The sequence below is a fragment of the Geospiza fortis genome, unplaced genomic scaffold (assembly GCF_000277835.1).
Source record: "Geospiza fortis unplaced genomic scaffold, GeoFor_1.0 scaffold27, whole genome shotgun sequence".
NCBI lineage: Eukaryota > Metazoa > Chordata > Aves > Passeriformes > Thraupidae > Geospiza > Geospiza fortis.
The window spans coordinates 829,792-857,171 of record NW_005054329.1 but is presented as its reverse complement, the minus strand read 5'-3'; the positions used below and the strand labels follow the sequence as shown (position 1 = coordinate 857,171).

The following is a 27,380-nucleotide window of genomic DNA, read 5'->3' as shown; positions in this document are numbered from 1 at the left end:
GTATAACTGCTCATTGCCATTCCCTCTGAATTCCTGACTCCAGCAGGCTGTGAGGTTTTCAGTGCCTGTCTGGGGGAATTGCTAATTATTTATTTCAGTGTTTTTTGGGCAGAACTGAGTAGTGTCTTGGGAACTTCAGGGCAGTGGCTCTTGATGGAGAGTTAGGTATTCTGGCAAGAGGAATGAATTTGGTTTCTAATGCATTTTGTGTTGTCTGAGGCTCTGTCAGGGCTAGCACTCTGAGCAGATCACATGGAAACACACAGATGGTTTTCCCAAAACGTGCAGTATAGCGTTGAAAGAAAACATGAGACACGAGTGTGCCAGTCTGCAGAAGAAAAGGACAGGCAAATAGGGAGCCAAGGTAGGCATCCTGCTTGGTGGAGGTAAGATTGGCTGGTTTTTGATAGACTTTTGGGACATGATGGTTGCAGGCTTTGTGTGTGGACGATCAGGAGGTTAATTTTATCTGTGCTGGTAATTTGCAGATAAGAAATAGATACCAGCTGGGCGCCTGGCTTTGTGTCACATCCCCTTTTGGCAGTGATGCTGTGGGAGATGTGTCAGGATGAAAAGTGGAAAGAGAGCTGGTCTCTGACTCAAGATTTGACAGCTTTAAAATCCTGATAGACTGGAATGTGTTTTGCACCATTGGCTTCTGTAGAGAGCAGCTCTAGGAACATCTTAGTTTGGGGAAAATCCTGTATCAACAAGATAGATGAACAAAGTGTGTTTGCTTTTGGTTTTTGGTTACTACTTGTGCCTCTAAGCAGGGAGTGGGAAACATTTGAAAACCAATCAAGGTTCCATAACTGAGAAGCGATAGCTTAAAAAAAGGCAGTTAAGTTGTACAAGTGCTCTCTCAGGAGGTCAAGGTGCCACATCCAGGAAACTGCTCCTGATTCTGCCTGTCCTCACTGATATATGAGCTGACAGACCCCTGACATCCTCCTGTGCCCTCAGGTTACACCATGGCTGCACCTTCAGTGTGTGAGGTTTCCTTTGCTGGTACATGTTGGGTGGGGAGTTGTGACCCTCCCCTTCCAGCAGGCAGTGAATGGCAGCTTACAGTGATGCTGGTTATGGAGCAAATCTGAGAGGATGTAATGCACTTATTGAACATATCCATGCTGGGCTTGCATTGTCAGCTGGATTTCCCTGACCCACAGCATTCCCTCATGGCTCACGAAGCCTGCCTTGCTTTGCAGGCCTGAATCCCAGGGCAGGGCCAGTGGGGAGTGCATACCATTAACTTCAGCACTCTTTTTCCCTTCCAGCTAAGCCTGGAAAACCTTAGCCAAAAGACAGCAAACCACAGGGAAGTGGAGACGTGTGTGATGTAAGTGACATCTGACTTTGGAAATACTGCCCAGCACCGTGAAACCTCTGTCCCTGTCCCAGTCCCTCCTCTGCTGCCCTTCAGCTCCAGCTGACATCCTCTGGGGTGTCTGTGAAGCTCTGCTACCCTGGGTGCTGCAGTGGGATGAATTTGTAAAATCCAGTAATGTATTGCATTAAGCAAACCTGGAATTGTGTGTTCTGAGAGCTTGTAGGGAAGAACCTGGCACACCAAGTGTGGGGCTTGGCGAGCGCGGCTTTTCTGCCTTGTATGGCCTGAGGAGTTGGCAAAATCTTTGAGAGAATAATATGTTCTGCTGGAAGCCACCATTTTCTGACTTATTTTAACAGTCTTTTAAACCAATGTTTCAATGTCTCCTTCTGCAGACTCTGGAGAGCATTATTTAATGTGTTACTTAAGAAAAAATTGTCATTCAAAACATCCCAACAGTTTCTTTTGCACGAAAGAAAGCAAAAAGCATCAAACAGAGAACAAGAAGTGAAGTAGGTGATACTCCTGGTGTTGTTGGGCCGTCAAAACTGGGAGAACTGTCTGTCTGCAGACGAGCAGGGATCCATATGATAACTTCTAGTATCAAAGGGAAGGAGAGGTCCCCGTTGTGGATGTGCTCCTGGTTGTTTTTTATTTACATTGTTCATTTGGAGCTGAGCAGTCCCTTAGGAAAGGGCCATGTCAGGAGCTGTATTCCTCCCTTTGCTGTGCCCACTTGCTGTTCTAATAATAATTCTCCCTCCTGTCTGTACTGCTGCTGCATTACAACACAGTCCTTAGTGCAGGAGCACCTCCTCCTCTCCCGAGCTGCTCCTGATAGTAGCTCTTCCTTTGTACAGCACCAAATACCACCCCCTCCAGGGCATGATAAACCAAAACCAGTGCGTGAAATAACTAATTTTATTTTCCTTCTCTGTCAGCTGGAAAAGCCAGCTTCACATATTTTTCCAGCCTTCCGATACCTTTCACATTGGCAGGCTATGGATTTTCTTGTGTATCTTTTATTGATTGCATAAATGGCCTCTTCACAGTGGGTCTGGTGAACTCCTTGTATGTGACAAGTACTTGGTTTTAAAAAACAACCCAGAGCTTAGCTGGTTTTATTTGCCTGTGCCAGGGCTGGCACAGGTTGTGTTGGCAGTGGTTGGGGTTGTTGGGTAGTATAACTTAAGGGTGATGTAACATAAAATTCGCTCTCATGAAATTAAAAGACTGATATCTAGATTGTCTGAAACATACTTTGCAACTTAAGAAAGCTCCTCAATTTTTGCAAAAGTGTCTGAAGCTGCTCTGGAGTGCCTGGACTGCCACGGTGGAGCGCAGAACCTACGGGCTCGCTGCAGGATTTAGGTCATCCTTGCTGTGGAGCACACAGGACCTGGGGTATTGTCCCTCTTCCTGAAATTCCTGAATCACCTCCTGGCTACTTCTGACATTTGTTTTTCAGGTCTCACTGTTCACTCCAATCTCATATGTTGGTGCTTTAAGTACTTGGTGTTGTTTGTTCTGTGCTGTGTAAATGTGAATGTTCGGAGGTTTCAGGCCCAGGCTGGTGCTCACAGTCTTCACGTCCTTCTTGCCAGGCTCATGCCAAAGCTTGTGACATCTGGGTGCTATGTTTTGGACTCTGGCACTCATATTGCAGTTACCTGACAATATAGAGACACTTATTACCTTTTCCTGGAGCTCTTCAGCAAGTGGTTTGTGCAATGCCCCCATGGCACTGGCGCTCTGGTGGGCTGTCACGTGGGTGTGTAAAAACAAGTCTGTGTGGGCTGCCTCTTGTCTAAACTGGGGAATCATGAGACTGCTTGGTTGGCAGGATGGCCCTCTAACTTACCCCAAAAGCTGGGTGGAAACTGCCAGTTTCTCCTGCATTTGTAAGGCATGAAGTGTTTGTTCAGGGAAGCATTTCTGAAGCCTCTTTAGTTATTGTGAAGGATTTTTTTGTGCCACTTGCTGAAAGATGCTTCTGGGTGCTTCCTGATGGCTGGAAAGAGGGAGCTTTGCCATTTTCTGGCTTGGACTGGGACCTGTAGGTAACTATTTGTGCAAATAGCATCCAAACAGAGGTGCTGCACAAATGGAAACCTGTTGCTTACCAGAAACATACCAGAACTGGTAGCGAAGCTGCTGAAAGTAAAAGCCCTGCATGTGCCCAGTTGGAGGTGTGTTTATCCTGCACAAAAATCCTGAGCAGGGCAGAGCTGAAGACCTAGCAGCCGTTTCCAGAGATATTTCGTTGTTGTTTCTGCTGCAAAATCTGTAGCTCATCTTTGTATGCTCAGAAGGATGATTTGATATCTGTGCATGTTTGGAGTAAGATTTTTAAAAGCCACTCTGCCTCTGTAAGCTTTCATATTCCCTTGCTTACTCAATGCTACAATTATCTACATTATATCTTAGTTTTTTGTTCAGGTGATTATTGTACAATATAACATTTTACTCATGAGAAGAATAAAAACAGATCTGCAGGTGTCTTTGTGGGCAATGCAGGCCATGGAACTAAACAGTCATGAGGATGCAGAGAGAAGGATGGTAGGGTGCTTTTTAGCATTCTGGCTAAATTTGTCTTTTTTTTGCAATAGGAGCCATTGAGCTACAGTTCTCAGCAGTAACAGAAGAAAGTGAAATGTAAAGAGAGCTGAGGCTAGTCTCTAAATACAGCTGCAGGATAAATACCTCTGCAGAAGGCAAATTTGGAGAGGATTTCTTTGTCCAAGTGTGAAACCCAAGTGCTGTTTGTGCTACAGTCCTTTCATTGTCAGTTTTGTGTTTGTGAAGACAGTCCTCAGAGTTATTTTATTTTGTGACTATTGTACCACTGTTACTTTTAATTTTGCTCTGTTAACTAGTGCATTGTTCAATAATTAGTCCCATGCCTTGATTCTCCGCTGTTTTTTTAATGAGTCTTGAGAAGAGTAACCTGTGGAGAACTGCATGCTCTGTGTTACATCCCCATGGAACTGAACACGCATCTCAGTCTGGATGAGTTCATAGCAGCCGTTGATTTTTGAGTAATTATGGCTGTTTTTATCTTCATAGGACTGAGCTTGCCCTAAAAGAAACCATGTCATCAGGGGGAGCTGAAGATGATATTCCTCAAGCAGAGAGAAAAACGGTGACAGACTTTTGCTACTTATTGGATAAATCTAAGCAGCTCTTCAATGGCTTAAGGTTGGTAGATTTTTGACAGTATTCCTTCAGAAAAGCCTCGGAACACTCACTGCAGTATGTGATGCTGGAGTCACTACAGTGAACATTTCAAACCCAAACCCAGTATGTTTGTTTGGGAGATAATAATGCACCCCTTTATGGGTACTTTTGGACCGTGTATGTAAGAATGTTTGTAGGAGCAGAGGTTCCATTTTATAGTAAACTAGAATTTGGAAATCCCATTAAATTGACGTGATTATTGCTGAAATGGTGTGTTTGAGGGCCACAATTAAGGATTAGATGTGACTGTGTGCAGTCCACAGCATGCAAATGCAAACCACTACTGTCTCTGTGGAAAAAGAAAGGAATGAGGAGGATTTTTCTGGATGGGAGGAAGAGAGGGAATATCTTTGGGAAAGAAATTTAGGAAGCGATAAACAGAAACATCAAAACCATAGCCTGTATGTGTCTGCTGAAACAAGTGCTTAATCTGTACTGTGGAGAAAGGTAAAATCTACATTTATCTATTAAGCAGCTGAAACAACAGCTGGAAAGTCCAACTGGTTTGTCTGCAGGGGAATACACGTTTGGACAGTAATATGGATATCCTGTTTATGTCAATATATGCTGAGTTAAACAGCATGTATCCAAAGCTGCTTTATTTCTAAGCTTTGCTGTAGAGTCCCTTAAGTAACAGGGGTTTGAGCTCATATCTGGTTGGCAGTTCAGCCTCTTACTGGTCTCTGAGTAATGCTGTATGTTTGGGCCCTTATAGCTTGCTGTTAGTCAAACACAGATGGTTAGCAAAGATGCTTTTAATTCCTCCACCCCCCGCTATTGATAATCCTTTCATGTGCTTTAGAAGTTGATTACCAAATCCAAAACAAACATTTTGTGCTCCAAAATCTGAATGGCAAATGGGCAATAGAGACAAGGAGTTCTTGGTGATTGTGTTTGACCCCTCATGAAAGACAGTCTGAAGCAAAAGGGCTGAGATCTTGAGACCAGGATTTCCAGCACTGTATAGGACATTACACTGGCTTTCTGATAGATTTTGCTTGAAATTTTGGCCTGAAATGAACGCAGTTCATGTGCGGCTGTGTGCTGCTCCAGTTCAGATCAGAGGGTGGCAGAGAACCTCCCCTCCTTTGCCATGGAGGGAGGTAGGGCTTGTGTCAGATTTCGAGATGAGAGATGGAGTTTCTCAGTGTATCCACGGTACTTTTCCAGAAAGAAACCTTGTCCAGCTGAATGAAAAGAAAATGGAGAATACCTCTGGATGAAGTATGGCAAATAAAAACAGAGATGGGATTAAGCAGCCAGTGCTGCTGTGCAAAAATAGGAATTTTGCAGAACAGGAATCTCTGCCCTTACTGTAACCTGGCACTGTTACTTCTTACACTTGACCACCATTTCACCTCTGAGGCTTGTGATTCCCGTGGGCATAATGACAGGATAAAGCAACATTATAATTCTCAGGTATCTGCTGTGTTAGTGCTTGTTCTCAGGGGAGTTCACCTGGAAATGTCTTGGCAAGCATCCCAGTTCTTAGTCCAGTTGCTTCATAATAAATGCATTTGATTCATGCCTGACACCTTCTGTTTTGAAGATGATGACAGCCTTTGCTGCTGTGTTTTTTGCTATTCTCTTGCCCCTACCATATTTGATAGAAAAGAAGAGATGGGGGAGGGAGGAGAGCAATGATTTCCTCCCCAAAACCTCCTCTGGGCACTTCAGCTACAGGGAGCTGAGCCTATAGCTGTGTTGGCAGCTGCTTAGCTGTTGCTGCTGCCAAAAATTGCAAGGGCTCAGCCTGCCACGTCTTTGTTTCAGTAGCATTTCCTTCCTCTCTTCCCAATACAGATGCCAAATACAGCATTTGAGGAAAACATATGATGCTCTGCCAAGGTGGCTGCTCGAAAGTGCTCCCAGTGATAGCATCTCCTGTGGCCATGCTGCTAGGGTGACCCTGGGGGGCTGTCTTCCTCGTGTCTCTACCCTGGCCTATAAGTTAGAATCAACTGTTGATGAAGTGTGTTGCAATGGCTCTCTTCTCCCCTTTCCCCACTCCCACTTGCTTTTTTCTTGGAAAAGGCTGGGAAGAGGGAGGCTGTAAGGAAGCAGTTTGTCATGGTGTATTGTCACTGGTATTATTTTCTTTTAAATGTTAAAAAGTGCTTAAATGTGTTCAGTATCACAAAGAAGCCTGGAACTTAAAGGAATTAAAAGACTTTCAGCAGCTTTCCCTAAAATGATTGTCCCTTTGTACTGGGCACTGATGAGGCAACTTGTCCTGTTCTGGGCCCCTCATGGCAAGAGAGACACCGAGGGGCTGGAGCATGTCCAGGGATGGGAACAAAGCTGGGGAAAGGTCTGGAACACCAGGAGCAGCAGAGGGAGCTGGGGGGCTCAGCCTGGAGAAAAGGAGGCTCAGGAGGTACCTTCTGGCTCTGTGCCACAGCATTTTTATCCCACTGCTGCTCAGGTTCTGGGAACAGGAGCCTCTAACTACTACAAGCCCATGAACATAAAAGGAAATTGTCTCTTTTTATCCCCTGTCAAAACTGTGAATGTCTTTAAAGCTTTGAGTGTTAAACTTACACTTATTGTAGCCTTCCTCTTTGAAGCATGCTGATGAGTCTCTGGGACTTTCTCAGCATCTTTAATGTCCCTGTGTGACAACTTCCATGTGGTGCTGGCCAAGCACACCTCTGCACCTTTAATTGGGTTTCAGCCAGTATTATCTGGCAGCATGGCTGAAATGAACTCCTGACAGAGAATTAATTATGAGCACATAAGTAGTGCTGGCCTTTGTGGAGACAAAGAGTATAGCAAGAATTGGATAAAATTCTGGTGTGTCTGTGAAATTTGTCCACCAGCCACACTAGTACAGCGAGAGAACCAGTCTTGTGTGCCCAGTGTAAGAAACGCATCATTCTAGAACATCAGAGTTTGTGTCTTCATGTCCCATTTGGAATGTTCTAAAAGCCAAGGAATTGGAAATGGTTTCCACTTGTTGTTGCAGGCTATTGTAATGTCCTAAATCAAATCTCCAGTCCCTCCTCTGCATTTGGATTTGTTTGGTTGCCCCTTTATCCCTCCTGTAGTGGTGTTCAGCCAGAGCAGCGCTGAGCCAGCAGCCTGGGCTGGGCACACCCCACAGGAGAACCTGCTGCCTTTGTCTCTCCTCACTGCCCTGGTGTCCTCCTGTAGATCTGGAAGTAGCAATAAGTCTTGTTATAACATAGGTCTTGAGCTCTCACCTTGGGTATATAATTGCTCCTGGGTCATGTATTCCCTGTCCCCTTTGGTGGGAGGGGCTGTGCTAAAAGCCCACTCTGCAATCAGCCAAGGCTTTGGGATTCTTTTGGACTAATTCTCACCAAATAATGCACGTCCCCGTGTTCTGTTTCCTCTTTTGCTTATGCATCCGTCTTCTTATGGCAAAATTTCTTGGTACACGGGAGCAGCATGTGTGGTGTTCAGCACAGAGCAGTAGAGGGATGGCAGGAAGGGCAGCTCTTGTCTGCAAAAAGCAGTAGTGAAAGCACAGTAATGTATTGTCATAAATGAAGTTTTATTACAGCCATGTCAGAATACTATCAAAAGAACAAGTGCTACTGTCTGTTTCCATGGAGATCCTTCCCGTTCCCTGGGGAGCCGAGGAATCCATGGTGTTGTGCAGCTATGCCAGCTGCAATTAGGCAGGCAGGCTGCAGGAGGAATATCCGTGTGGACAGGCAGCAGTGGCTGCAGACAGCAGTGCCAGGCACACGGGCACTGCCCTGGCAGAGGCTTCTGCAAGCACCACTCACTGCCACACACTCACATCTAGTGCAGCACAGCGAGTCTGGGCTTTGTGATTAGGGTGTGTTAGAACGCTCAGGATGTGCAGAGGAAGGTGTGGAAGGGGGAGGTGAAGGTCAGTGTGTTAATTAGCTCACTGATGAGGGATAGATGCGTGAGCATCATCAGCCCATACCTGCACCATAACCCTACCTGCTTAATGCTTAGTTTGTGCAGGTACTGGTGTTTGAGAGAAGGGTGCTTTCTTGGGTTAGGGTTTTTCAAGTCAGCTTGTTAATTCAGGCATTCTATAGGTTAATGCCAGGGAACTTTGATTTGTATAGTTTTAAAAAAATTATCCATTTCAGTGTTGTTTTGTAATTATATATTTTTATATATACTTTAACGTTGAATCTTGTGGATGTGCTAATTAAATGAAATTAAATTAAAGCTACCTCTTGCTGTGGCAGAGTTTGTGCTGTATCTTGGGTGTGTGTTTGGACAGTGCCTTAGCTTCTTTTGTTTAGCTAAAATGTTTACATCTATTACAACAAGAGAAGGTGGTGAATTGTTCCTTGCAGAAAATGCTTTAAATTTGCATGTGTTTATATCAAGCTGTATTTGAATGAAGATGTTGGTACCCTGAAGCATATATTTATATTCCTGTTTACCCCTTGCTACACCAACATGCATTGCAAGATTTTGAGCAGCCCATTGCAAGTTTGAAGGGATTTTTTTGTTTTTTAATTTGGTAAAATCCTGCCTGGATTCCTTGGCATCTTCATGGAATATCAGCACCAAGTATTGGAATGCTTTTCCAGGCTGGTAAGAGCTGTAGCTGGTAAGGGATTCATTTTACTTGTAGTAGCTGAGCTAGGTCCCTTCAAGCTGTGTGGGAAGTACAGTTGGCTGACGAGCAGAAGAATATTAATTTCCTTTCCTACCTCGGGTGCTGTTAAAGCAATTACAGTGAACAGAAGCAGGCCAGAACGCTGCTCTGAAATGGTGTGTGCTGCTCTGCTTCTCTGGCTCCTTCAGAGGACATGGCAAGGTTTCCTAAAGGTGCTGCTTCACTTGGTCTCTGCCCTCCAGGCTTGAATGTGGCATGTGCTGCTTTTCTGTCTGCTGAAGGTGGTACATGAACCAGCACAGAGATTTGACAGAGCATTCCTTGTGGAAATCAATCTTGAATCAAATAAAAGAGGATCCTGTCTTGGAAAAGCTGTTCTACTTCCACTTGCAGAATTGTGCAGCTCCTTTGAATGAGCTTTGGTGTAGGTGTGGAGGGAATGTGTGCTCAGTGGGACTCAGGGGTTTGGTCCCCTCTGTTGCATTTATTTCAACATTCAGGTAATTCCTGGGAGATGGGAGGAGTGAGGGTTGAGAGCACGAACCTTTAAAGCCAAAATCGTTAGGAATACATCATAGTTGTGGGATGGAAATATAGCACAGCATGGAAATGGAGGGGGAGGTAGGAGAGCAGAGCTGAACTGGGTTGGCTGTCTCACCTTGTAGCACTGGAGACTGACAGGAAAAAACCAGAAGTTCTCAGGTTGTGTCGTGTCACTGGCTGTGAGTGAGAGGGTGACAAATGCGGTGATGGTGTAGCAGAACCCAGTGAGTGTTAACTGTGAGCATCCATATGCTGGCCTGACCTGGTGATAGTGGGGCACTGGTTTTGGTTGTGATGTCATAGGCTCTGTTTCTGAAACATGGCTGTATCTGTTTGAAGAAAATTTCTTCCTTCATCAGTAACAATAAATATTATCAGTCTATATTAACTAATTTCCATCTGCTTGTTCTTGGGTAGAGTTTTTCTGTATTATGATATTTTAAGAGTCCAATTTGTCTTTCTGTGCACATAGCCATATAATTACTTCTCTTTTAGCAAAATTGTAAGATATTTTCAAACACCTGTTGCATGTAGGAACATGATCATTTCCTATTTGGAGAGATCCAGTAACAACAGGTTTTGAGAAACTGTCAATCATGGTTCTTGTAGTTCTGGGTGCAGGCAGGATTCTAAAGTATGTCAATGAATCCTGAACTAAGCAGTTCTGACTTTGACTCAAACGTGCTCCTGTCATGTTGGGCTGACTGGATTCTGCTTCCTAATTCTGCTTTTGTCACTGTCTCTTGCAGGGATTTACCTCAGTATGGGCAGAAGCAGTGGCAATCCTATTTTGGGCGAACATTTGATGTTTACACCAAACTCTGGAAGTTCCAACAGCAGCACCGGTAAGGAAATGTTGTAGGCAGATGTGTTGTGTGGGTTTAAGTGCAGCTTTAATCTCTGGAATGCCCAGAGCCCCAGCTAAGATTGAGATTTCACTGTGTTGTTCAAGCATGAAGGGAGGGAACAGCAGCTTCCTGCAGTGTTCACAGTCTATCAAATTAAAATGTTGCAGAGTGTTCAGTGTGACTTTTTTAACAAACCCTTTTGCTCTACCTGAGTGTGTGGTGCTTTAATTTCTTACTGAGGAGGTGATGGATTCTGCAGAGCAGAATCTGGAATGGTGTGAAGTCTCTTGCTGCAGCGTGGGCTCTGATCCTTCACACCTTCCTCTGGCTGCATAGTCTGAATGTTCTCCTGGGAAGTGGTGACCTTTTGTTGTGTGTATTTTGTGCAACACACTTATGTCTGGTTCTGGCAAGTTTATGCAAGATAAACAGCCCTTCCTGTGGGGTGTGTGTGCTGCTGGCTCTGTGAGGGGCTGCTGCTGGCAATGCTGCACCAGTAGTGAAAGCTGAATTTGGCCCTGCAATGGCTCTTTGTCTTGTCTGGTGGGATGTTCTGGGATATTTGGGAATCCTTTTAATCTTTCTTTTCTCTCTTGCAACATAGACAAGTATTGGACAATCGGTATGGGTTGAAGAGGTGGCAAATTGGGGAAATTGCTTCCAAGATTGGGCAGCTCTATTACCATTATTAGTAAGTAAGCACAGAAGAGGATTCAGTGGGCAATGCAGGGTTAGTGGCAGCTGCATGCCAAATGTCTGGATGCTCAGTCAGGAGGAATCAGTGATTGGGCTGAGTCACAATGCCAGTTTGTGAATGAGGGCCCTGGGGACTGCATGGGGTGCTGCAGGGAAGGGCCCCTGTGAGCCTGGTGCCACTGGTACTGCCCAAGGACTTCTCTCCTGCCTCCAAAGTGTGCTGCACTGGAATGTTGTAGAAAAATGTGATTTACAAGTTTGGGAGCTTAATGTTCCTTTATGCTGTTGGTGACCCCATCTGTGCATGTGTTGCAAGATGGGCAGCTCTGATTGATATCTGAAATGGGATCCAAACTCTGACACATCCCAGAGTGAGCCTGGCTCTCCTGGGATGGCACTTGAGGAGGGAGCTCTGCAGGGAGGCACAGGCTGGCTGAGGGCCAGGAAGGGAGGTTTGCTGTGGCTTTCTTTCCCTGTGAGGCAGTGAGCTGATGGCCCTGTTCCCTGCAGCCTGCGCACCTCTGAAACCAGCTATCTCAACGAGGCTTTCTCCTTCTACTCAGCCATCAGGCAGAGGTCCTACTACTCCCAAGTCAACAAAGAAGACAGGTATGTCTGAATGGAGGCCCTTGTTTTTTCAAGACTAGAAAGGTGTGTGGAAGCAGCAAGGAGCTATAAACTGTAGGAGCATAACTAGGATAAAATCCATGTTGTTGAAGGAAGTTTCTTTTAATCCTTCTGCCACTATTGAAAAATTCAGGATAAATAAGAGCTTTGCTGTATGACTGTAAGAATATTCTTTTACCTGGTCCTGGATAGAAGGCTATTAGCACCAAAGTTTTGTCATTTTAAATCCTGAGTGGTATCAGTGCTGGGAGCTAGAATGCTGTGGGTGGAAGATGGGTCAGCTGGGCTGAAGCAGAGGAATCTCTGTGATTCTCATGAGGCCTTTCAGGGGAGCAGCAGCTCATACTGCAGTACAGCAAGGTTTGAACTGCCAGCTGTGATAGCTGACTCCCATGCCCCTGTCAAGTAAGGAGGCTGTTGCTTTCTTAAATTATTTTTTATGTCCCTGTACTCAATTTTAACTAAACCTCCAAGCAGCCCGGTGGCTATTCATCACCACATGAGTTCAATCAGAACTCTTAATCTGCAACTGTTCAGCCCTGCTGTGGTCTTAAACTCCTCCTCTCCCTTACCCCTGCTACCTGCCTCTGTTCTATTTTAATCTCAATTTTGGCTGTTGTTTTTTTGTTGTTGTGTCTAGGCCCGAATTAGTGGTTAAGAAGCTGCGTTACTATGCAAGGTTCATAGTGGTTTGTCTCCTGCTCAACAAGATGGATGTTGTAAAGGACCTTGTAAAGGTATGCTGGAATCAGGACAAAGGTGCTGAGGGGTGGGAGGTTGCTGATCCTTGCTTTTCTAGTCTATCTGACATCCAGCATAAGGAATACCTTCTGTCATTCAGACATTTAATAGTGACACTTCAGGATCAAATGATTTGGTTGCATTGTTTGAATGAACAGCAAGTAAAAATGTTCCAGTAGCTGCAGCCCAGACAGGGAGGTGCCCTGGAAGTGCAGCAGAGGAACAGCAGGCTGCTCCCCACAGCATATGCTTCCCAGCCCTCTGACAACCTCGCTTCAAGCAGTTCCTGGGCCTGACAGCTTTGTGTAGGTTGCATTGCTGTGTGTGTCACAGCTCCCTTGAACTGCAGGCTTTGCTTAGCACAGCTAAACCAGCCGCACCATCCCCTTTCTCAAGGTATTTAAAGTTACTTGCAAGCTGAAATCTGAGTCCCTGGTATCCATAGCTTATGGTAATAACCGGTGACATAGCTGTGAGTGGGATAATTATACTTAACTCCAGATATTCTTTGCATTTGGACCTACGTAAAAGACAATTTGCATTGCCAGAACTCAGTGTAGCATTGGCATTCTGTCTGCTGAACGAGTGCGTTTTGGCTGGCATGTTAGTCAGGAGTGTGCTGCATATGTTCCCAAGGAATTTATTTATTTATTATTCTTAAAGGCCAGCACAGCTAACCAAATATAAGGTTACTGACTGCCTGTTAAAGTCTGGTTTTAGGAGTGACTGTGTCTATCTCTGAACTGGTTACATCAGGAGCTGTCAGATGAAATTGAAGACTACACGCATCGTTTCAATACTGAAGATCAGGTGGAGTGGAACCTGGTTCTTCAGGAAGTGGCAGCATTTATTGAGGTGAGAATAGGATCCCTTGTAGTTGTTTCAGAGTTTTCTGTCTTGTTGATGGAAGTGTTGTGTATCACCACATTTGTGAGGGAAGCAGGTGTGCCAGTGCAGGGACAGTATGCCTGTCCCATGAATCACTGACACGTGTTCATAGGAGTATTTAAATATTGCTAGAATGGGTGGCACCATTATCATTCACTCTCCTCCTTTCTATTCATTTCTACAAAGGGAAAGCAAACTAAAATGGGAAACCTAAAATTATTATGACTGTAGGAATATTTAGTTTATCCTGCATGAATTTGTAAGGTTGTTGATGACAATTGACTCCTCAGGTGCAGTGAAGCTGAAGCAGAGTCCATGTCATTGGAGGCAGTATGCTTTTCTCACTGCTGTACCTTCATGTGCTTGTCCCATGTGTTTCTTGCAGTCCCTAAGAACTTTGCTTTTCCAGCTGGGAAGGCTTTACCCTCTAGCCTGCATACAAATATACAAATACATGTATGGCAAAGTAATTTAAAAATCTGCCTCATTTGTGAGATGTTTATTGTAAGTGCTGAGACCTGTGGACTTCTCTCTGACTGCAAATCTGTATGCTTTCCTGAATTCTTGATTTATTCTGGTTGCTTTTTTTAGGCAGACCCTGTCATGGTTTTAAATGATGACAACACCATTGTAATCACCTCTAACAGGCTTTCTGAGACGGGAGCTCCGTTGCTGGAGCAGGGGATGATAGTGGGACAGCTTGCTCTTGCAGATGCGCTCATTATTGGGAACTGCAACAACCAGGTAAAGGAAATTCTGGGCACCTGGGTTTGCATCTTTGGAGTCCCCCCCATGACATCCCTCCTGATCATACAACAGAGATTCCAACAGAGGAGAACGTTGAAATATTTTTATTGTGATGGTTGCAGTGGTAGCAAGAGGAAGAGGGTTCACAGAAATAAGACCTAAAAATGAAATGTTAGATACTAGATCTGTGGTACTGACCTCTTATTATTTATATTCCACATGTCAATGAAGTAGACACAATTGATTGTCATATACTGGATTATTTGTAACGACATTCGAGCACAGGAGACCTCTTAGATACATCCAGAAAAAGCTTGACTTGAGCTTTCATATGACTCACTCCAGCTTGTTGCGACTTCAGTGGCAACAGGAAGAGGTTTTCAAAAGACATTCTAGGTTCTGTTTTTAGATGATAATGATAGTGAAGTTGTACAAATTTCTTGGCTTCTCTCTGAGCTCTTTTCAGGTAAGCAAGGGAGTTATATTTAAACTACGCTTCATCTGTCTTTGTCAGATTTTGTCTGAATTCATAGTACATAGCCATTTCAGCACCTGATTAGTCCACATCCCAGAGAAGCCTGTAATTTGGAAGCAGGGGTCTGCAGTGCAGTGACTTATCCTGGTAGATCAGTAACGAATAGACTTTGTCTTCTGTGAGCTCTTGTAGAAGTCATTCACAGCTCTTCAGAGATTCAAAGATGACACTGACAGATCCCTGAGAGAGAATGGTCTCTCTGGTGTGCAGTGGAGTCTCTCAGCTGCATAATTCCAGAGCAATTCTGTTTAACATGTATCTGGCAGAATAAACTGTGTGACTCTCCTGCAGGTCAAGTTCAGTGAACTGACAATCGACATGTTCCGAATGCTGCAGGCTCTGGAGAGGGAACCCATGAACTTGGCATCACAAATGAACAAACCTGGAATGCAGGTCAGTTCCACTTCAAACAAACCTGGCAGCACATCTTAACTGGGTTTTTTGTTGGTTGATTGCTTTTATGTAGTGTACTCCTTCAGTACTGTCACTGTGCAGAGCGGGTAGTAAAGGTGGTGTAACTTCCACTAGAAATTAGTGAAGAGTAGCTCAAACCCATGGATTCATCAGATTACTGAGTCATCTGAAAGTTAATGTCCCCTTCAGAGAAAGTATCAAATCTTCTATCTGGGGCCAAAAGAAAATATGGAGATTTTTCATTTATTTAATTGAGATTAAGTGTGAATTTTGTCACTTATTTCTTGGGTGATACTTGAGACACTAAGAAAGACTTAGTTCACAAGTTTCAGTGAGGAATAATACAAAATTATGGATTGAATATTGTGCATCCTGCTTTACTATGTAGTAGGAAATGCAGAATGGGCAGACCATTTGTGTGGGTAGTGTGTTGGAACATTCTGATAAATAGAAATTTAGAGGGTTATGAGACTGCTTTGATAATATCTGGTTGTTGGGGTTTTTTGAGTAGTATTTTGTTTCTTCTTTTAACAGGAGTCAACAGAGAAACCAGCCAGGCGGGAAAACCCCCATAAATACCTACTTTATAAACCAACTTTTAGCCAGCTATATACATTTTTAGCAGCATCATTTAAGGTTTGTGAAATTGGTGAACTTATTTGTAATAAAAAATATCCAGGACTGTTTGTGAGACTGAATGAAATGTGTATCTCCACTGATCTGGAGAATAGAAAAATCTTAAGAGTATGCTTTCATTTCATATAATGCCAAGCACAAACCAAAATGAGGGAAATGCATCAGGAGATTGTTGCTCTCGAGCACTGTACAGCTACTGAATCTCCAGTCCTGTATCCCACTCAAACTCTAAACAAAGATTCCCTTGTGCATTGTTTGGGAGTTGGGCTCTGTGTGGATCTTGGCAGCTTTTGGGTTCCGTGTCTTGGAGAGCCTCAGATCTGCATAGATAGTGAAAGAGTCTGTGTGGAGGCAGATGCTTTGGCAGTGCTGTTGGAGCTCTGATACCAGCCTCGAGGTTTGTGTGTGGAGACAAGTTCAGCCATTTCATCAGGGGACACTTGTGGTCTGTTGGAAGGGGTGTCTGTGCTGGGGCAGGGCCAGTCCGTGCACCAAGAGCAGAGTGGAGGGGAGCCAGAAGCAGGAGTAGCACAATTATAATGACAGTGTGTTTATGGAGGTGATGATTGAGTACTAAAATAAACTTGTACCTTTCTCCCCTTGGCCCTGGTCCCCTGTTTGCATTGCAGGAGCTGCCTGCCAACAGCGTGCTGCTGATTTACCTGTCTGCCACGGGCGTGTTCCCATCAGGTCGTTCGGATAGTGAAGGTACAATAAAGGAATGCTCCCTGTCATGAACAGGGCTTGAATTCTCCTTATGTTCCAGGACAAGTGACCAAGAAAGATGTCACAAAGCTCCTTTAAAAAGACAAGTCAATTCAATTCTCCTGTCTGCTTAGTAAGATAGCCTTTATTTTCCACAAACAATAATTAAATCTTTGTGTTTTAATTAGTGTGCATTAGCCTGAGAACTTTTCAAAGGACACATCCAGTTTTTGATGCATCTGAAGTATTAAAAGCCTCCCAATTTTGAAGACCATGTGGCTCAGTTGATGCATCAGCACGAAGTTCATAAAATGGCTCCATGGCACTCTGATCTTTCCAATGCCCAGCACCAGGAGAACGTGTGGCCAGGACATGGGTGGTGGGAGGGCTCAAGCAGCTGCAGGGACTGGTCTATTTGCACGCTCATTAACCTGACAATTCAAGCCCTTCTCATGATTTTTGACAATTCCCCTTACCTCACCCTCCTGTTCTTTTCAATCTAGCAGAATATTTGGATGCAGCTGCAATGTAAAAGCTGAAAACTGGTTGGCTGAAGTAAACACGGTCCAAAGATCTGTTTATATAATTCCAGGAAAAAAAATCAAAATAATTTTTTAACATCCTAAATATTGTAAAAAACCTCATCTGTTTGAGACTTGCATTCCTTTATAAGATGCATGCTTTGTCCACCCCCGTGCATGATTTATAGAGCTCTCAAAATGTTAAAAGAAAAAAAAAAGATCCCTGTCAGCTTTGGACAGTGGCAGTGATTTTTTTAAAATGCTTTTAACATTTTACTTCTTGCTGCAGCTTGGTGATAGGTCCTAACTGCAGTGTGTCCTCTGAGGCCTGTGGTGTGTGCCCCTCTCTGCATGTGTTGTTTCAGCTTAAGAGCTTGTGGCAGAGGCATCCAGGCTCAGTCAGCTGAGGAGCTGCACACCAGCATGCTGCTTTCACCACGGAACCCACCACAGCTGCATTCCTTTAATAAGGTGGTGTGGCCTGCACACAGTTCTGCCTTATTAAAGGGGAGAGCAGCTGCAAGTTGCACTGTGCATTGCCTGCAAGCCGTGTGTTTGGCAGACCATGTGAGGTGTTTGTAACAGTGCTCAATTAATGTTTGTCCTGTTCCTGATTTTGTATCCCCAAAGCTTCCCTTAAATGGAAAGGCGCCTTGCATCCAAACCTGAAAAAATTGCATTTGGTGGCCAAATGTGGGTCAGCCAAGTCTGCAAATGTATGACAGAATGAGGAAACCCTAATACTTTATTTTACTAAAGTTAGTGACACTTCATACCCATACCAATGGCAGAAATATTTCTTGGTATCTTGTGGGATTTGATATTTTTTATAGCCATTGCTTTTATGTTTGCTCTCCATCAGACATTCAGGGGGTAGCTCAGTTTTGCAAATTTAGCAGAATATTCAGCTTACAGTGGGAACACATGTCCAGGGCGTATGCATGTGAAAATTGTGAATTCTGACTTTGAAATCTTGAAATACCTTTGATACCAGAAATCAGATTTGAAATCTGGTTAAAGCTGTTTGTCCCTTTGTCATTCTCTGAGTTCTCTCTTCTCCCCTTTGCAGTGTTAGAACTGCAAATGACAGTAGTATTTCTAGTCTTTTTTATTCATTTAGCCTTATTTTTTGATCAAATTGTGAATCTGGAATATGCAAACTCATACAGTAATTCTACAAAGGTATTGATCTTCCTGTATCAGACGTGTAATGGGTTTTAATCTTTTATCTCTGTGGTGTAACAAGAGCCAATATTGGGATAATTTGCATTAATTTATGGGCTAATAGTGAATAATTAAATTACAAGTCATGAAATTGCATTCCTTGCTTCTATTTGATAGATGCTGAAATTTCTAAAAAAGCATAAAAAGGAATATGCAGTTAGTGAAGTCTCCACATTCCTCTCTCCGCTCCTTGAACTGCAGCAGTTCAGATTCCCTTAGTTTTCTGGGACTTGTTGTTGCTTCCTCCCTGTCATGTAGTCAGTAGATGTCCAGCAGGGGCGAGTTGCCCCTGCTGATTTGAGCCTCCTTTCCCCGTGAAGGTCCCTACGATTTCGGGGGAGTGCTGACCAACAGCAACCGCGACATCATCAACGGGGACGCCCTGCACAAGCGCAACCAGGCCTACAAGGAGATGCACTGGTGAGTGTGCTGCAGCCTGCAAATTCACAGCAGCTTGTCTGCAATAGAGAAAAATGCATCAACACCCCTGGAGTTCAGACTCCTCAGTGCAGGACATCGTAGTGGGGATTGGCTTGAACACTCAGAAATGAATGAGCAGCTTTAAATGATCATTTAAACACTTCAGCCTTACTTATGTAAGATAGTATAAGTTCTTAATTACTGACAAGCTTCAGATCAGTGGCAGATGACTTCTCAAGAAGTTAAACCTCTCTTGAACTAATGAGAAGTCCCACAGCCCATATTATAGACAAATACAGACAACAGTGCAGCTGCTCTCTGAGGATGAATCTGGGGACTGCAGCATGGAAAATCTGTCTGCTTTTTATCTGGCTGTGGGCAGCTCTGTGGCTGAGACACTTGTGCAGTGTCAGAGCTGTGCAGCAGTTGTGGTGCTCTGAGGGGTCCCTTTCCTTTGCAGCCTTCACCCTGGAGATCTCTACCCTTTCACCAGAAAGCCCCTGTTCATCATCGTGGATTCTTCCAACAGCGTCGCCTACAAGGTAAGGCCCTTGGAGGCAGTTCCTCCTGTGGTAGGATACAGTGCCAACCCCTAGTTAGCTTACACTTTTAACAGGCTATTTTTTTAAACAGTTTGTATTCAGTCTTTCTTTTCTTTTGAGGTTGTGCATGCTAGTCAGGATCTGACCCTATGAATAGGAACAAGAAGGAGAAGCACATGAACAGCCGCTCATTGGAAAGTAATAAATCCTCCTGGAGGGAAAAAAAGTTCAAGATTTCCAAGGTCTCTGGTGGGAGGTTTACTTTTGTTTTATACCAAAGACAAATCTCGGTGTGTGTGCTGGGGGAGGGAGATAACTAATGTGCTTTTCTTTTTTCCAGTCATCCAACATTCAGTTACTTTTAAGCAACAGAAAGGAGTCAAAGCATTGAGCCTGATCTTAAAAAACACGGGGTGTCTGTGTCTGAAAAGTGTCTGAACCAAGGAAGTAACAAGCCTCAAATTAGCATCCAGTGTTACTGTAGAGTGGTGTTTGCTTGGACACTGAGCCTCCTTCCTAGGGTGCTCTGGACTTACAGTAGAATTGCTCCATGCCAAATCACCTCTGGGAATCTGCAGTTCGGGTAATGCAGAAGCAGGCATTACACTCGTGGTGGTCAGTTGAATCTGGAGAGCATTACACATGTATTTCATTCATGAATGGGGTAATAAGAATGTGCTATATCTGGGGAAAGTGCCACTTCTTCTGTGTTCCTTTTATAGCTCCATTATGTGCAGAGAGGGAGGGAACATCCACAGCTGCGTTTCAGAGGAGGAACAGGGACGTCTAGTGGCCAGAGGAGCTTGTGCCTTGCTCAGTGTCCACAGGCTGTGCTGTTTGTTTTGAAGGCATGTGCTGGCCAAGGAGAGGTACTAAATCAGTGGTCGGTGTGAGTCAGGGTTAGGTCTGTACTGAGCCAGGGAACTCCTGCCTGACAGCCAGATAATGATCTGACCTCTCTGTTGGCTCTTTGGTTTGTCGTAGCATAATGTATCTCAGAGGGCTTTTTAAACACCACTTTATTTAAATTCACTGCACTGGTTTCAGAACAAATCTGCTTTTTTCTTGAATTCCCTTCCCCATTTAAATGGAGGGAAGCACAATTAGAGTGATTTACTTGTCTTTCTGAGAAAGTGAGCATTTGGAAGGGATTTATTTCCCTATGCTCTTTCCTGTCATTCATTCCAGTATAACATCAGGAGGATTGGTTTTCTTTCAGGGGAAAAAGGTATGGCTTGTGTTGGGTTTTTGGTTTGGTTTTGGTTTTTGTAGCACCTTCCTCTCTAATAGAATTGTTAGAAGATGCCAAATGGATCAGCTCTGTAAGAGAGCAAAGGATTCCAGCTCTGGACAGTTTGGGGTTCTGTGTAAAGCTGAGAGCAAAGAACCTGTTTGGGGCAATGGATTTCCACACGTAGATTTGTAGGTCTTGTGAGAATAATGCCAAATGTTTACAGTAGAATCTGCTTTTTGTATTGCATTTAAATTTGATAATTAAGTTTTCTTTGTTTTGTGGGCACACAGTAAGCAACTCTGTAACCTCCATCGAGTTTCTTTTCATTGTTCTGCAGTGAGCTGGCAGGGGTGTAAAACCCACCAGTCTGTTTATCACAGCTGGTGGAGAGCATCCAGCTCTGTCTGTGTGGAAGAAGCACAGAAATGTGAGCTTGGGAAGTATTTCAGGACAGGATTATAGAAGTGGCTGCTAGGAGCACTGACCCAGATCAGAACAGTGTGGGCACAACTGCGAGGAACCTAGAAAGAAATGAGTTCCACATTTCAGAAGTGACATTCACCTTCCCCATCTCTTGCCACTGAACACAGGCAGGCGTGTCAGGGGACTGGTTTAGGTGTCTTGTGTTGTTTTCCAGTGAAGGTTCATGGCAGAGCTCTCGAGGTCAGTGTTCCAACCCTTGTACACTCCTGCCTGTGGTTGTGCTGGGGTCCTTGTCCCCAGAGAGCCCTGACAGAGCTGTGACTGTCCCCCGTGGGCTGGGAGGTGTCTGGGGGCTCGAGTGCTGGCAAGAACAAAGAGCAGCCATGTGAGGAATTGAAGTCAATACTGACTTTTTTCCCCGTGGCTGCTCTGATCCTCCCTGATAGGACAGGAGCTATCCTGACATTTAAATGTCACTGCCAGCAGTAGCAGCAGGAACAGCAAATGCTCACACATCCTTTTCTGCAGCCCGTCCCTGCTCTCCTGCATGCATCCCCGTCCTCTCCCTCTCTCTGCAGGACTTAAATGGTGATGACTGAAAGTAAGTCCTGCCAGGAAGTGACTTGCCAGTTTGTCAAATCAGCAGCACTTGAACAGCTTCCTCCCCTGTATATTTAGCTGAAAGTGGAAGATAACTGCAAATCGAGCATATCTACTGAAAGCCATGAATTTTTTTTTAACACTTCCATTTAAATATAGCTGTCTGTGTGTTCTTGAAGGTTACCACTGCATATGTGGATGAAATAATATTTTTAAATCAATATCTGCCTGTAGCTATGGTTGTCTAGGATCATGGTAAAATGCAAAGTCTTAAAACCAAACCAAACCAAAACCTCCAGCCAGTGGGGATGCAAGGCCTCTGTCAGTGATGTGGTATAAATACTCAGCTTAGCAAAGCTCAAATGTGAAGTGACTTCTTTTGGAAATGATGGGCAGTTCTTTCTTGGAAGGAGATGTACATGACATGCATTGTAAAAATCAGCAATACTTCTGTGGGAAACCTTGAACACTGAAGTAAAAAACCAGTCAAATTTGAAACAAAATGGAGTTTATCCTTTTTGGAGTTGTCCATGCACTGAAGGGTAGGGCATTCCATACCCAGACCTCCTTTCAATATCTGGATTGCAGAGCAGGTTCTCCTGGCTTAACTCTGCTGGGGCAGAGTCCAGAGTGCTCTCAGCCAGTGCCTGAGACCCAGAGGTGACCCAGGGCTGCTCTTGGCTGTGGGGCTGCAGGGCTGTTCTCACTGCTGGCCTGGCTGCTCTGGTCTGGAGCTGAGTGACACAAGGTGGAATTCATTAAACTGGTCAGCCTGCTCATGGTACTGAGAACATGAATTACTGGAGAAGGTAAAAGCTTGCCAGTGTGTGTACACTTCAAACCAGCAGTGTCTGGGGTGGCTCCTGGAGGTTGAAATGTTTCTTTCACCAGTTCCTGGGCTGACCTCTTGTTGCTGTCTGCAAGGGAGTTGTCTTTGTTTCTTCCTTAGACCCCAAACCTTAGTATCCAGCATTATCAGTCTTCCCTGGGCTCCTAATGAGCTAGAAGGGTTTCTGGCACTACTCAGCACTCTGTCAGAGATGGGAAATGTTTTATTTTGATTAGACTAGGTTTCTGTTTCTAGTATTTCACAGATTTAGATCAAATTAATTCAATAAAACTAATATAACTGAAATATACTGCCTGGAAGGGAAAGTTCATTTGAATTATGCAGATGCCAAAAGGAATCCTCAAAAATAACTTTTTGAGGATTTTTCACAAGCAAATACTTGTGGTGTTGTATGTCTTACACTTATAAACTGCAGTTTTAAGAATCTGATCTGCAGATGTGTGTTGGACTCACATGCTCTGGAGGCAGGGTTTGAGTCTGTTCTCTGAAAGGATGCAGGCACAATCACATTTTCTATAGCTTTGCAAGCCTTCAGTTTAAGAAAGCTCTTCTGGTGACAGCTAATGAGGTTGTGTGCATGATTTTTGGCTTTTTTTCCCAGGTTATGACACACTTACTTTAAAGGAAACTTACTTTAAAACTTTTCTCTGGGCCCTCCTGTTTCATCAGACATAGCTCCTCCTGCTAGAAGGAAAAGGGCAAAGAAATGGTTTTGACTGGGCAGTTCAGTTGGTGTTGAGGGAAGATGCTAAACCCAATTGCTTTCACTTTTACTGCAGAACATGATTTTTTATTTTCAAGTAATGTGTTACTACTGAAAGCCATATTTCCATGAAATTAGTGTCTGCCATCAGTAGCAATGAAATGGGAGAATTGTAATTAATTTAAAATGTAGTTGGTTATATTCCTTCTGTGCTGTGATCTCTGACTAAGTGAATCTGTCAGGCTCATTGCCAATGCTGAGCTGTGTGAGGGGCATTAGTGTCTTCTGTCATTAATGATTTGTACCCTTGACTTGCTGAATATTCAAGGCAAGCAAAGTGACCATCAATACTTCAAAATTCTTATCTGTTACAGAATTTCACAAACTTATTTGGACAGCCACTGGTGTGCTTGCTTTCTCCAACAGCATATCCAAAAGCATTACAAGGTATGTGCAGTACTGCATTTCCCAACAAGCTGCAGTTCCTCTGTCTGTCCCAAACAGAACGTGGATTCCTCAGGAAAAGGCGGCTTTCCACTACTGTGTAACCCCTGAATCAGGTTACCAGTCCCTGAAGCAGTATTATAAAGTTTAGCTAGTGTATGTGGTAAATAATTTGTTCCAATGCTGGTGACATTTCTGCAGATGGCTCCAACGAGGGCTGGAGCAAAGGCTGTCCTGCAGGGAGCCTGAGGCATGGCCAACCCAGCGTGGGTGACGGTGCTTGTTACAGCTCTGGGCAGCATTACTGCTCCCAGAAAGGGAGCAGAGCCAGTTTAGGTGCCTGGGTGTTAATGCATGTCTCCAGCAAGCCTTTATGGCCAGTCAGGGATCAGGCTGCATGAGAGAAGGTGTAACTAACACCCAGGAGTAGCTCCTCTGTGACGGAATTTAGCGGGTGAGCGACTTCGTTGTGTGGCAGGGACAGCATTTCTGTTTCATGTGCCAAATGTATCCCTTTGTCTATTGATTTATTTTTCCTTTTAGATCAGTCTCAGCGGGGTAGCCTCTTCATGTGGGAGAAGTGTCAGGATTACCTCCGGAAAATCAACCGGGACATTGCCCAGCTGCTCACCCACTCCCGCTCCATAGGTACGGCCTGGCCAGGCCCAGCTCAGCCTCTCGGGGGCTCTGAGCCTTTCTAAACTGGGCTTTCTTTGCCTTTTCTACAGATCAGTCCTTCCTTCAGTTTTTTGGGGATGAATTCCTTCGCTTGCTTCTCACGAGATTTATCTTCTGTTCGGCTACGATGAGGATGCACAAAATCTTCCGGGTATGCAGGGAGGTCTGTGCCTTTGTGGGAGCTCCAGGCCTGCAGAGCTGCCCTGGTCAGGTGGGAGGGCCAGGGTGACCTCAGAAAGGGACTGATGCTCACATGCTGCTCCTGCAGCTTGCACTGAGGCTGTGCCTTTGTGTCTCTCCAAAGGCACGGAGCCGTTGGCTTGTAGGAGCCTCATCCTGCACGTAACACAGCAGCCACACTCCAGTTCAATTATGTCACTCTGGACAGCCTTGTCTACTAGAAAAATTCCTCTTTATAACTTCAGATTATTATTTCTATACAACCAAAAAGGTATAGAGCAAGAATACAAGGGGAAGCGGGGAGGAGTGGGTCATTATTTCTGGAATGTGTTCATGTGAATGGGTTTTGAAAGGTCTTTGAAGTGTAAATGAATACACTAAATAGGAAGATGGTATTTTTGCCTCCCTGTTGGTTAAAGCTGTGCCAGCAGAGAAGTCTGCTCTGATCTACACCATTTTGTGTGAGTGTTGGCATATAAACTGCCTGCTCCATTTTAAATACTGCAGGGAAAAATGGGACTGGAGCATTGAAAGGTGCAGTATTCAGTTGTGGAACTGAAGATGTCCAGCAGCTCTCCAGGCCTAAGTCAGCTACCTGGGCTGCTCTGATACCAGGGAAAGGTAGTAGGTCTGTGTCAGTGGAGAGAGATTTGCCCCCAGTGTCTTAGATATTTGTTTTAGGATGAGATGAATCTCCCACTGGAGATGCTTACATGTGTGTAATTTCAAGAAATGAACTCCGGCCTAGTAGGTAAGTACAGGTGAATATTTTTTGTCTCTTTTAGTGGTTTAATTTTTTTTTTCCTGCAAAGCCTCAGTGAACATAGCAATAACTATCTGAGATGAACAGGCATTTGTATTGCCACTGTGACCATCTCTGAATCAATGGAAAGAGAAAACTGAAAATTCTAGAATGTTTTCTGTCTCTGCCATACTGAGTAGATTTGGGTGAAATTGGCCTTTTGCAGTCTTCTTCCTAGAGGGTGTGAAAGAAATGAATGTCTGATTCTCTTTGTTTTCACTGTCATCTAGCAGGAGACTCGAAATTATCCCGAATCTTACCCTCAGCTGCCAAGAGATGAAACGGTGGAGAACCCTCACCTCCAAAAGCACATTTTGGAGCTGGCTTCCATTCTGGATGTTAGGAATGTTTTCCTGGAAAACACACTCGATGACTATTAAAAGAAACTGTCTTACTGCAAAGGGGATTCCCTGGCCACAGATTTTGAATGGTGCAGTTTTATAATGTGAAAATCATAAAAGGAAGTACTTGATTTTATTTTTAAATTTAGGACCATTATTTTAAAAAGTAATAATAAACAGCTGTTAGTTGAGCTGTTCCATTCTGTATGGGGTCAATTTTATAAGCAGAAGTTTTCATGTCTTTTAAATGTTAAACTAAAGAATCACTAGAGGTTTATTTCTGGTCTTGTGGCTGTCAACCACATTTCCAACAGCTGATCCTAAGCATAGAAGTATTATTGGTTACCTTTAGCCCACATTTGTGGAAAGCCTTTATTTTTATACAATTTTAAGAAATTGGAAAGAAAAAAATCAACAGAAAAAAACCAATATTTTATCCCCAAAGAGTTTGGATTTGAAATGGTAAAGATGGAACCACACAGTGCAAACCAACAATAGCAATAACACAGATTCCTTCATATCAAATATATTTTTTCAGTCTTAGGCAAGTGAGGAAACAAAACTGTGGGCAATTAAGTTACATTTGGAGCAATGTTTTGAAGTGAATTTGTAAAGATACTTAATGCTCCCTATAAGTTTGATGCAGCAGTTTTCTGTATGAACTGTACTGCTGGCCAAGGACCTGGTTGGGCAGGGGGTCAATAGTGAACAAACTGCAAACCCTGAAGGTCAGCCCCCACCCCTCACTGTCATGTGGGGTGTCCTGCCACAGGAGGAGGGGGCATTCTTCAGTTTGAGGTACTTTTAGGAATTCCAGCATTTCCAGCAGGTGTGTGGATGGAATGTGTGGCTCCCACAGCATGAGCAGTCCCTGGCTGAGCTGAGAGGATGTCCTGCACAGTGCTGTACCTGTCCCTCGTGTGTCTGACCCTGCTGTGCACAGCCCCAGAGAGGTGCTGATGTTCCCCTTGCAGGTGAAGCCAAGTGGGAGCTGCCAGAGCCCCCTGGATGTTTTGCATGCCCCCCAGGCTCAGTCCTGCCCTCAGGAGCAGCCACGGGCTGGAACTTGGCAGCACCATCACTCCCCAGCCCAAGAGCTCGGCTGGATGGGTGTCTGCAGGAGGACAGTGGCCTTTGGGAAGAGGATGGCTGGAGAAGGCTCTTGTGGCTGCTGGGAACAGGGCTGGCTGCCTCATTTGGGACTGCTCTGCCTGCCCTGCAGAGCTGGAGGAGCTCTGGCAGCTCCTGGCAGTGCAGGGGGAGCAAGGATGAGGGAATGGAGATACTTTAAACTATGAGATGGAAGAGCCAATTGTCACTGTTCCGTGGGCTGCTAGAAGTGAGAGGACAAGTCCAGTCAGTGCTTTTTGTTTAACCCCAGCCATGCCTCTGTGCTTAGGTGGAAACAGTGCAGAACTTGGTGACTGTTGCAGTGTCATGGCAGTCCTGGGTGCAGAGCATCACCCAGGGTGTGATGTGGTCTGCCAGAGCAGCCTGGTGGATCCGTTCTTCTGAGGGAGCACAGTGTGGAACAGCAGGAACGCTGCAGTGTAGCTGGGGAGTTTGCATGAAGGTTCTTTGTAGCTGGGCTGAAGCTTGCACCATCCATTCTTTATTTCCCAAGTGTACAAAATCCTGTGAATGCTTTGTTTGTCCTAAGCAGTTGTGAAGGTGGTACATTGAGACCCCCCCCTTGGTGCTGCTCTTTGGACTCTGGCAGGCCTTCCTTTGCCAGGCTGTGGAGTCTGTTGTGACTAGTGTGTGTTGGTGTGTGCATGTGTGTGCTCGGCGTTTGTGTGTGTATGTACAGTACACATGCACCTACTGCCTGGTGTAAATTGTAAATATATATATATGTACAGGTACTTGTATATGTATTAAAAAGAATGAACCAC

General features: G+C 44.4%; 1 protein-coding gene across 1 annotated transcript; it reads left to right on the top strand.

Moving 5' to 3' along the window:
* The first annotated feature begins 2,631 nt into the window (after positions 1-2,631).
* SCAI (suppressor of cancer cell invasion) lies at positions 2,632-27,380 on the top strand. The gene is made up of 17 exons (XM_005421233.2): positions 2,632-2,734; positions 4,397-4,528; positions 10,436-10,531; positions 11,139-11,225; positions 11,741-11,839; positions 12,498-12,594; positions 13,355-13,453; positions 14,078-14,230; positions 15,060-15,161; positions 15,717-15,818; positions 16,448-16,526; positions 18,589-18,688; positions 19,149-19,230; positions 23,415-23,487; positions 24,028-24,132; positions 24,213-24,313; positions 25,375-27,380. Exons 2-17 carry the CDS (start codon positions 4,422-4,424, stop codon positions 25,522-25,524), a joined length of 1,632 nt encoding a protein of 543 aa, XP_005421290.1. The 5' UTR covers positions 2,632-2,734; positions 4,397-4,421; the 3' UTR covers positions 25,525-27,380.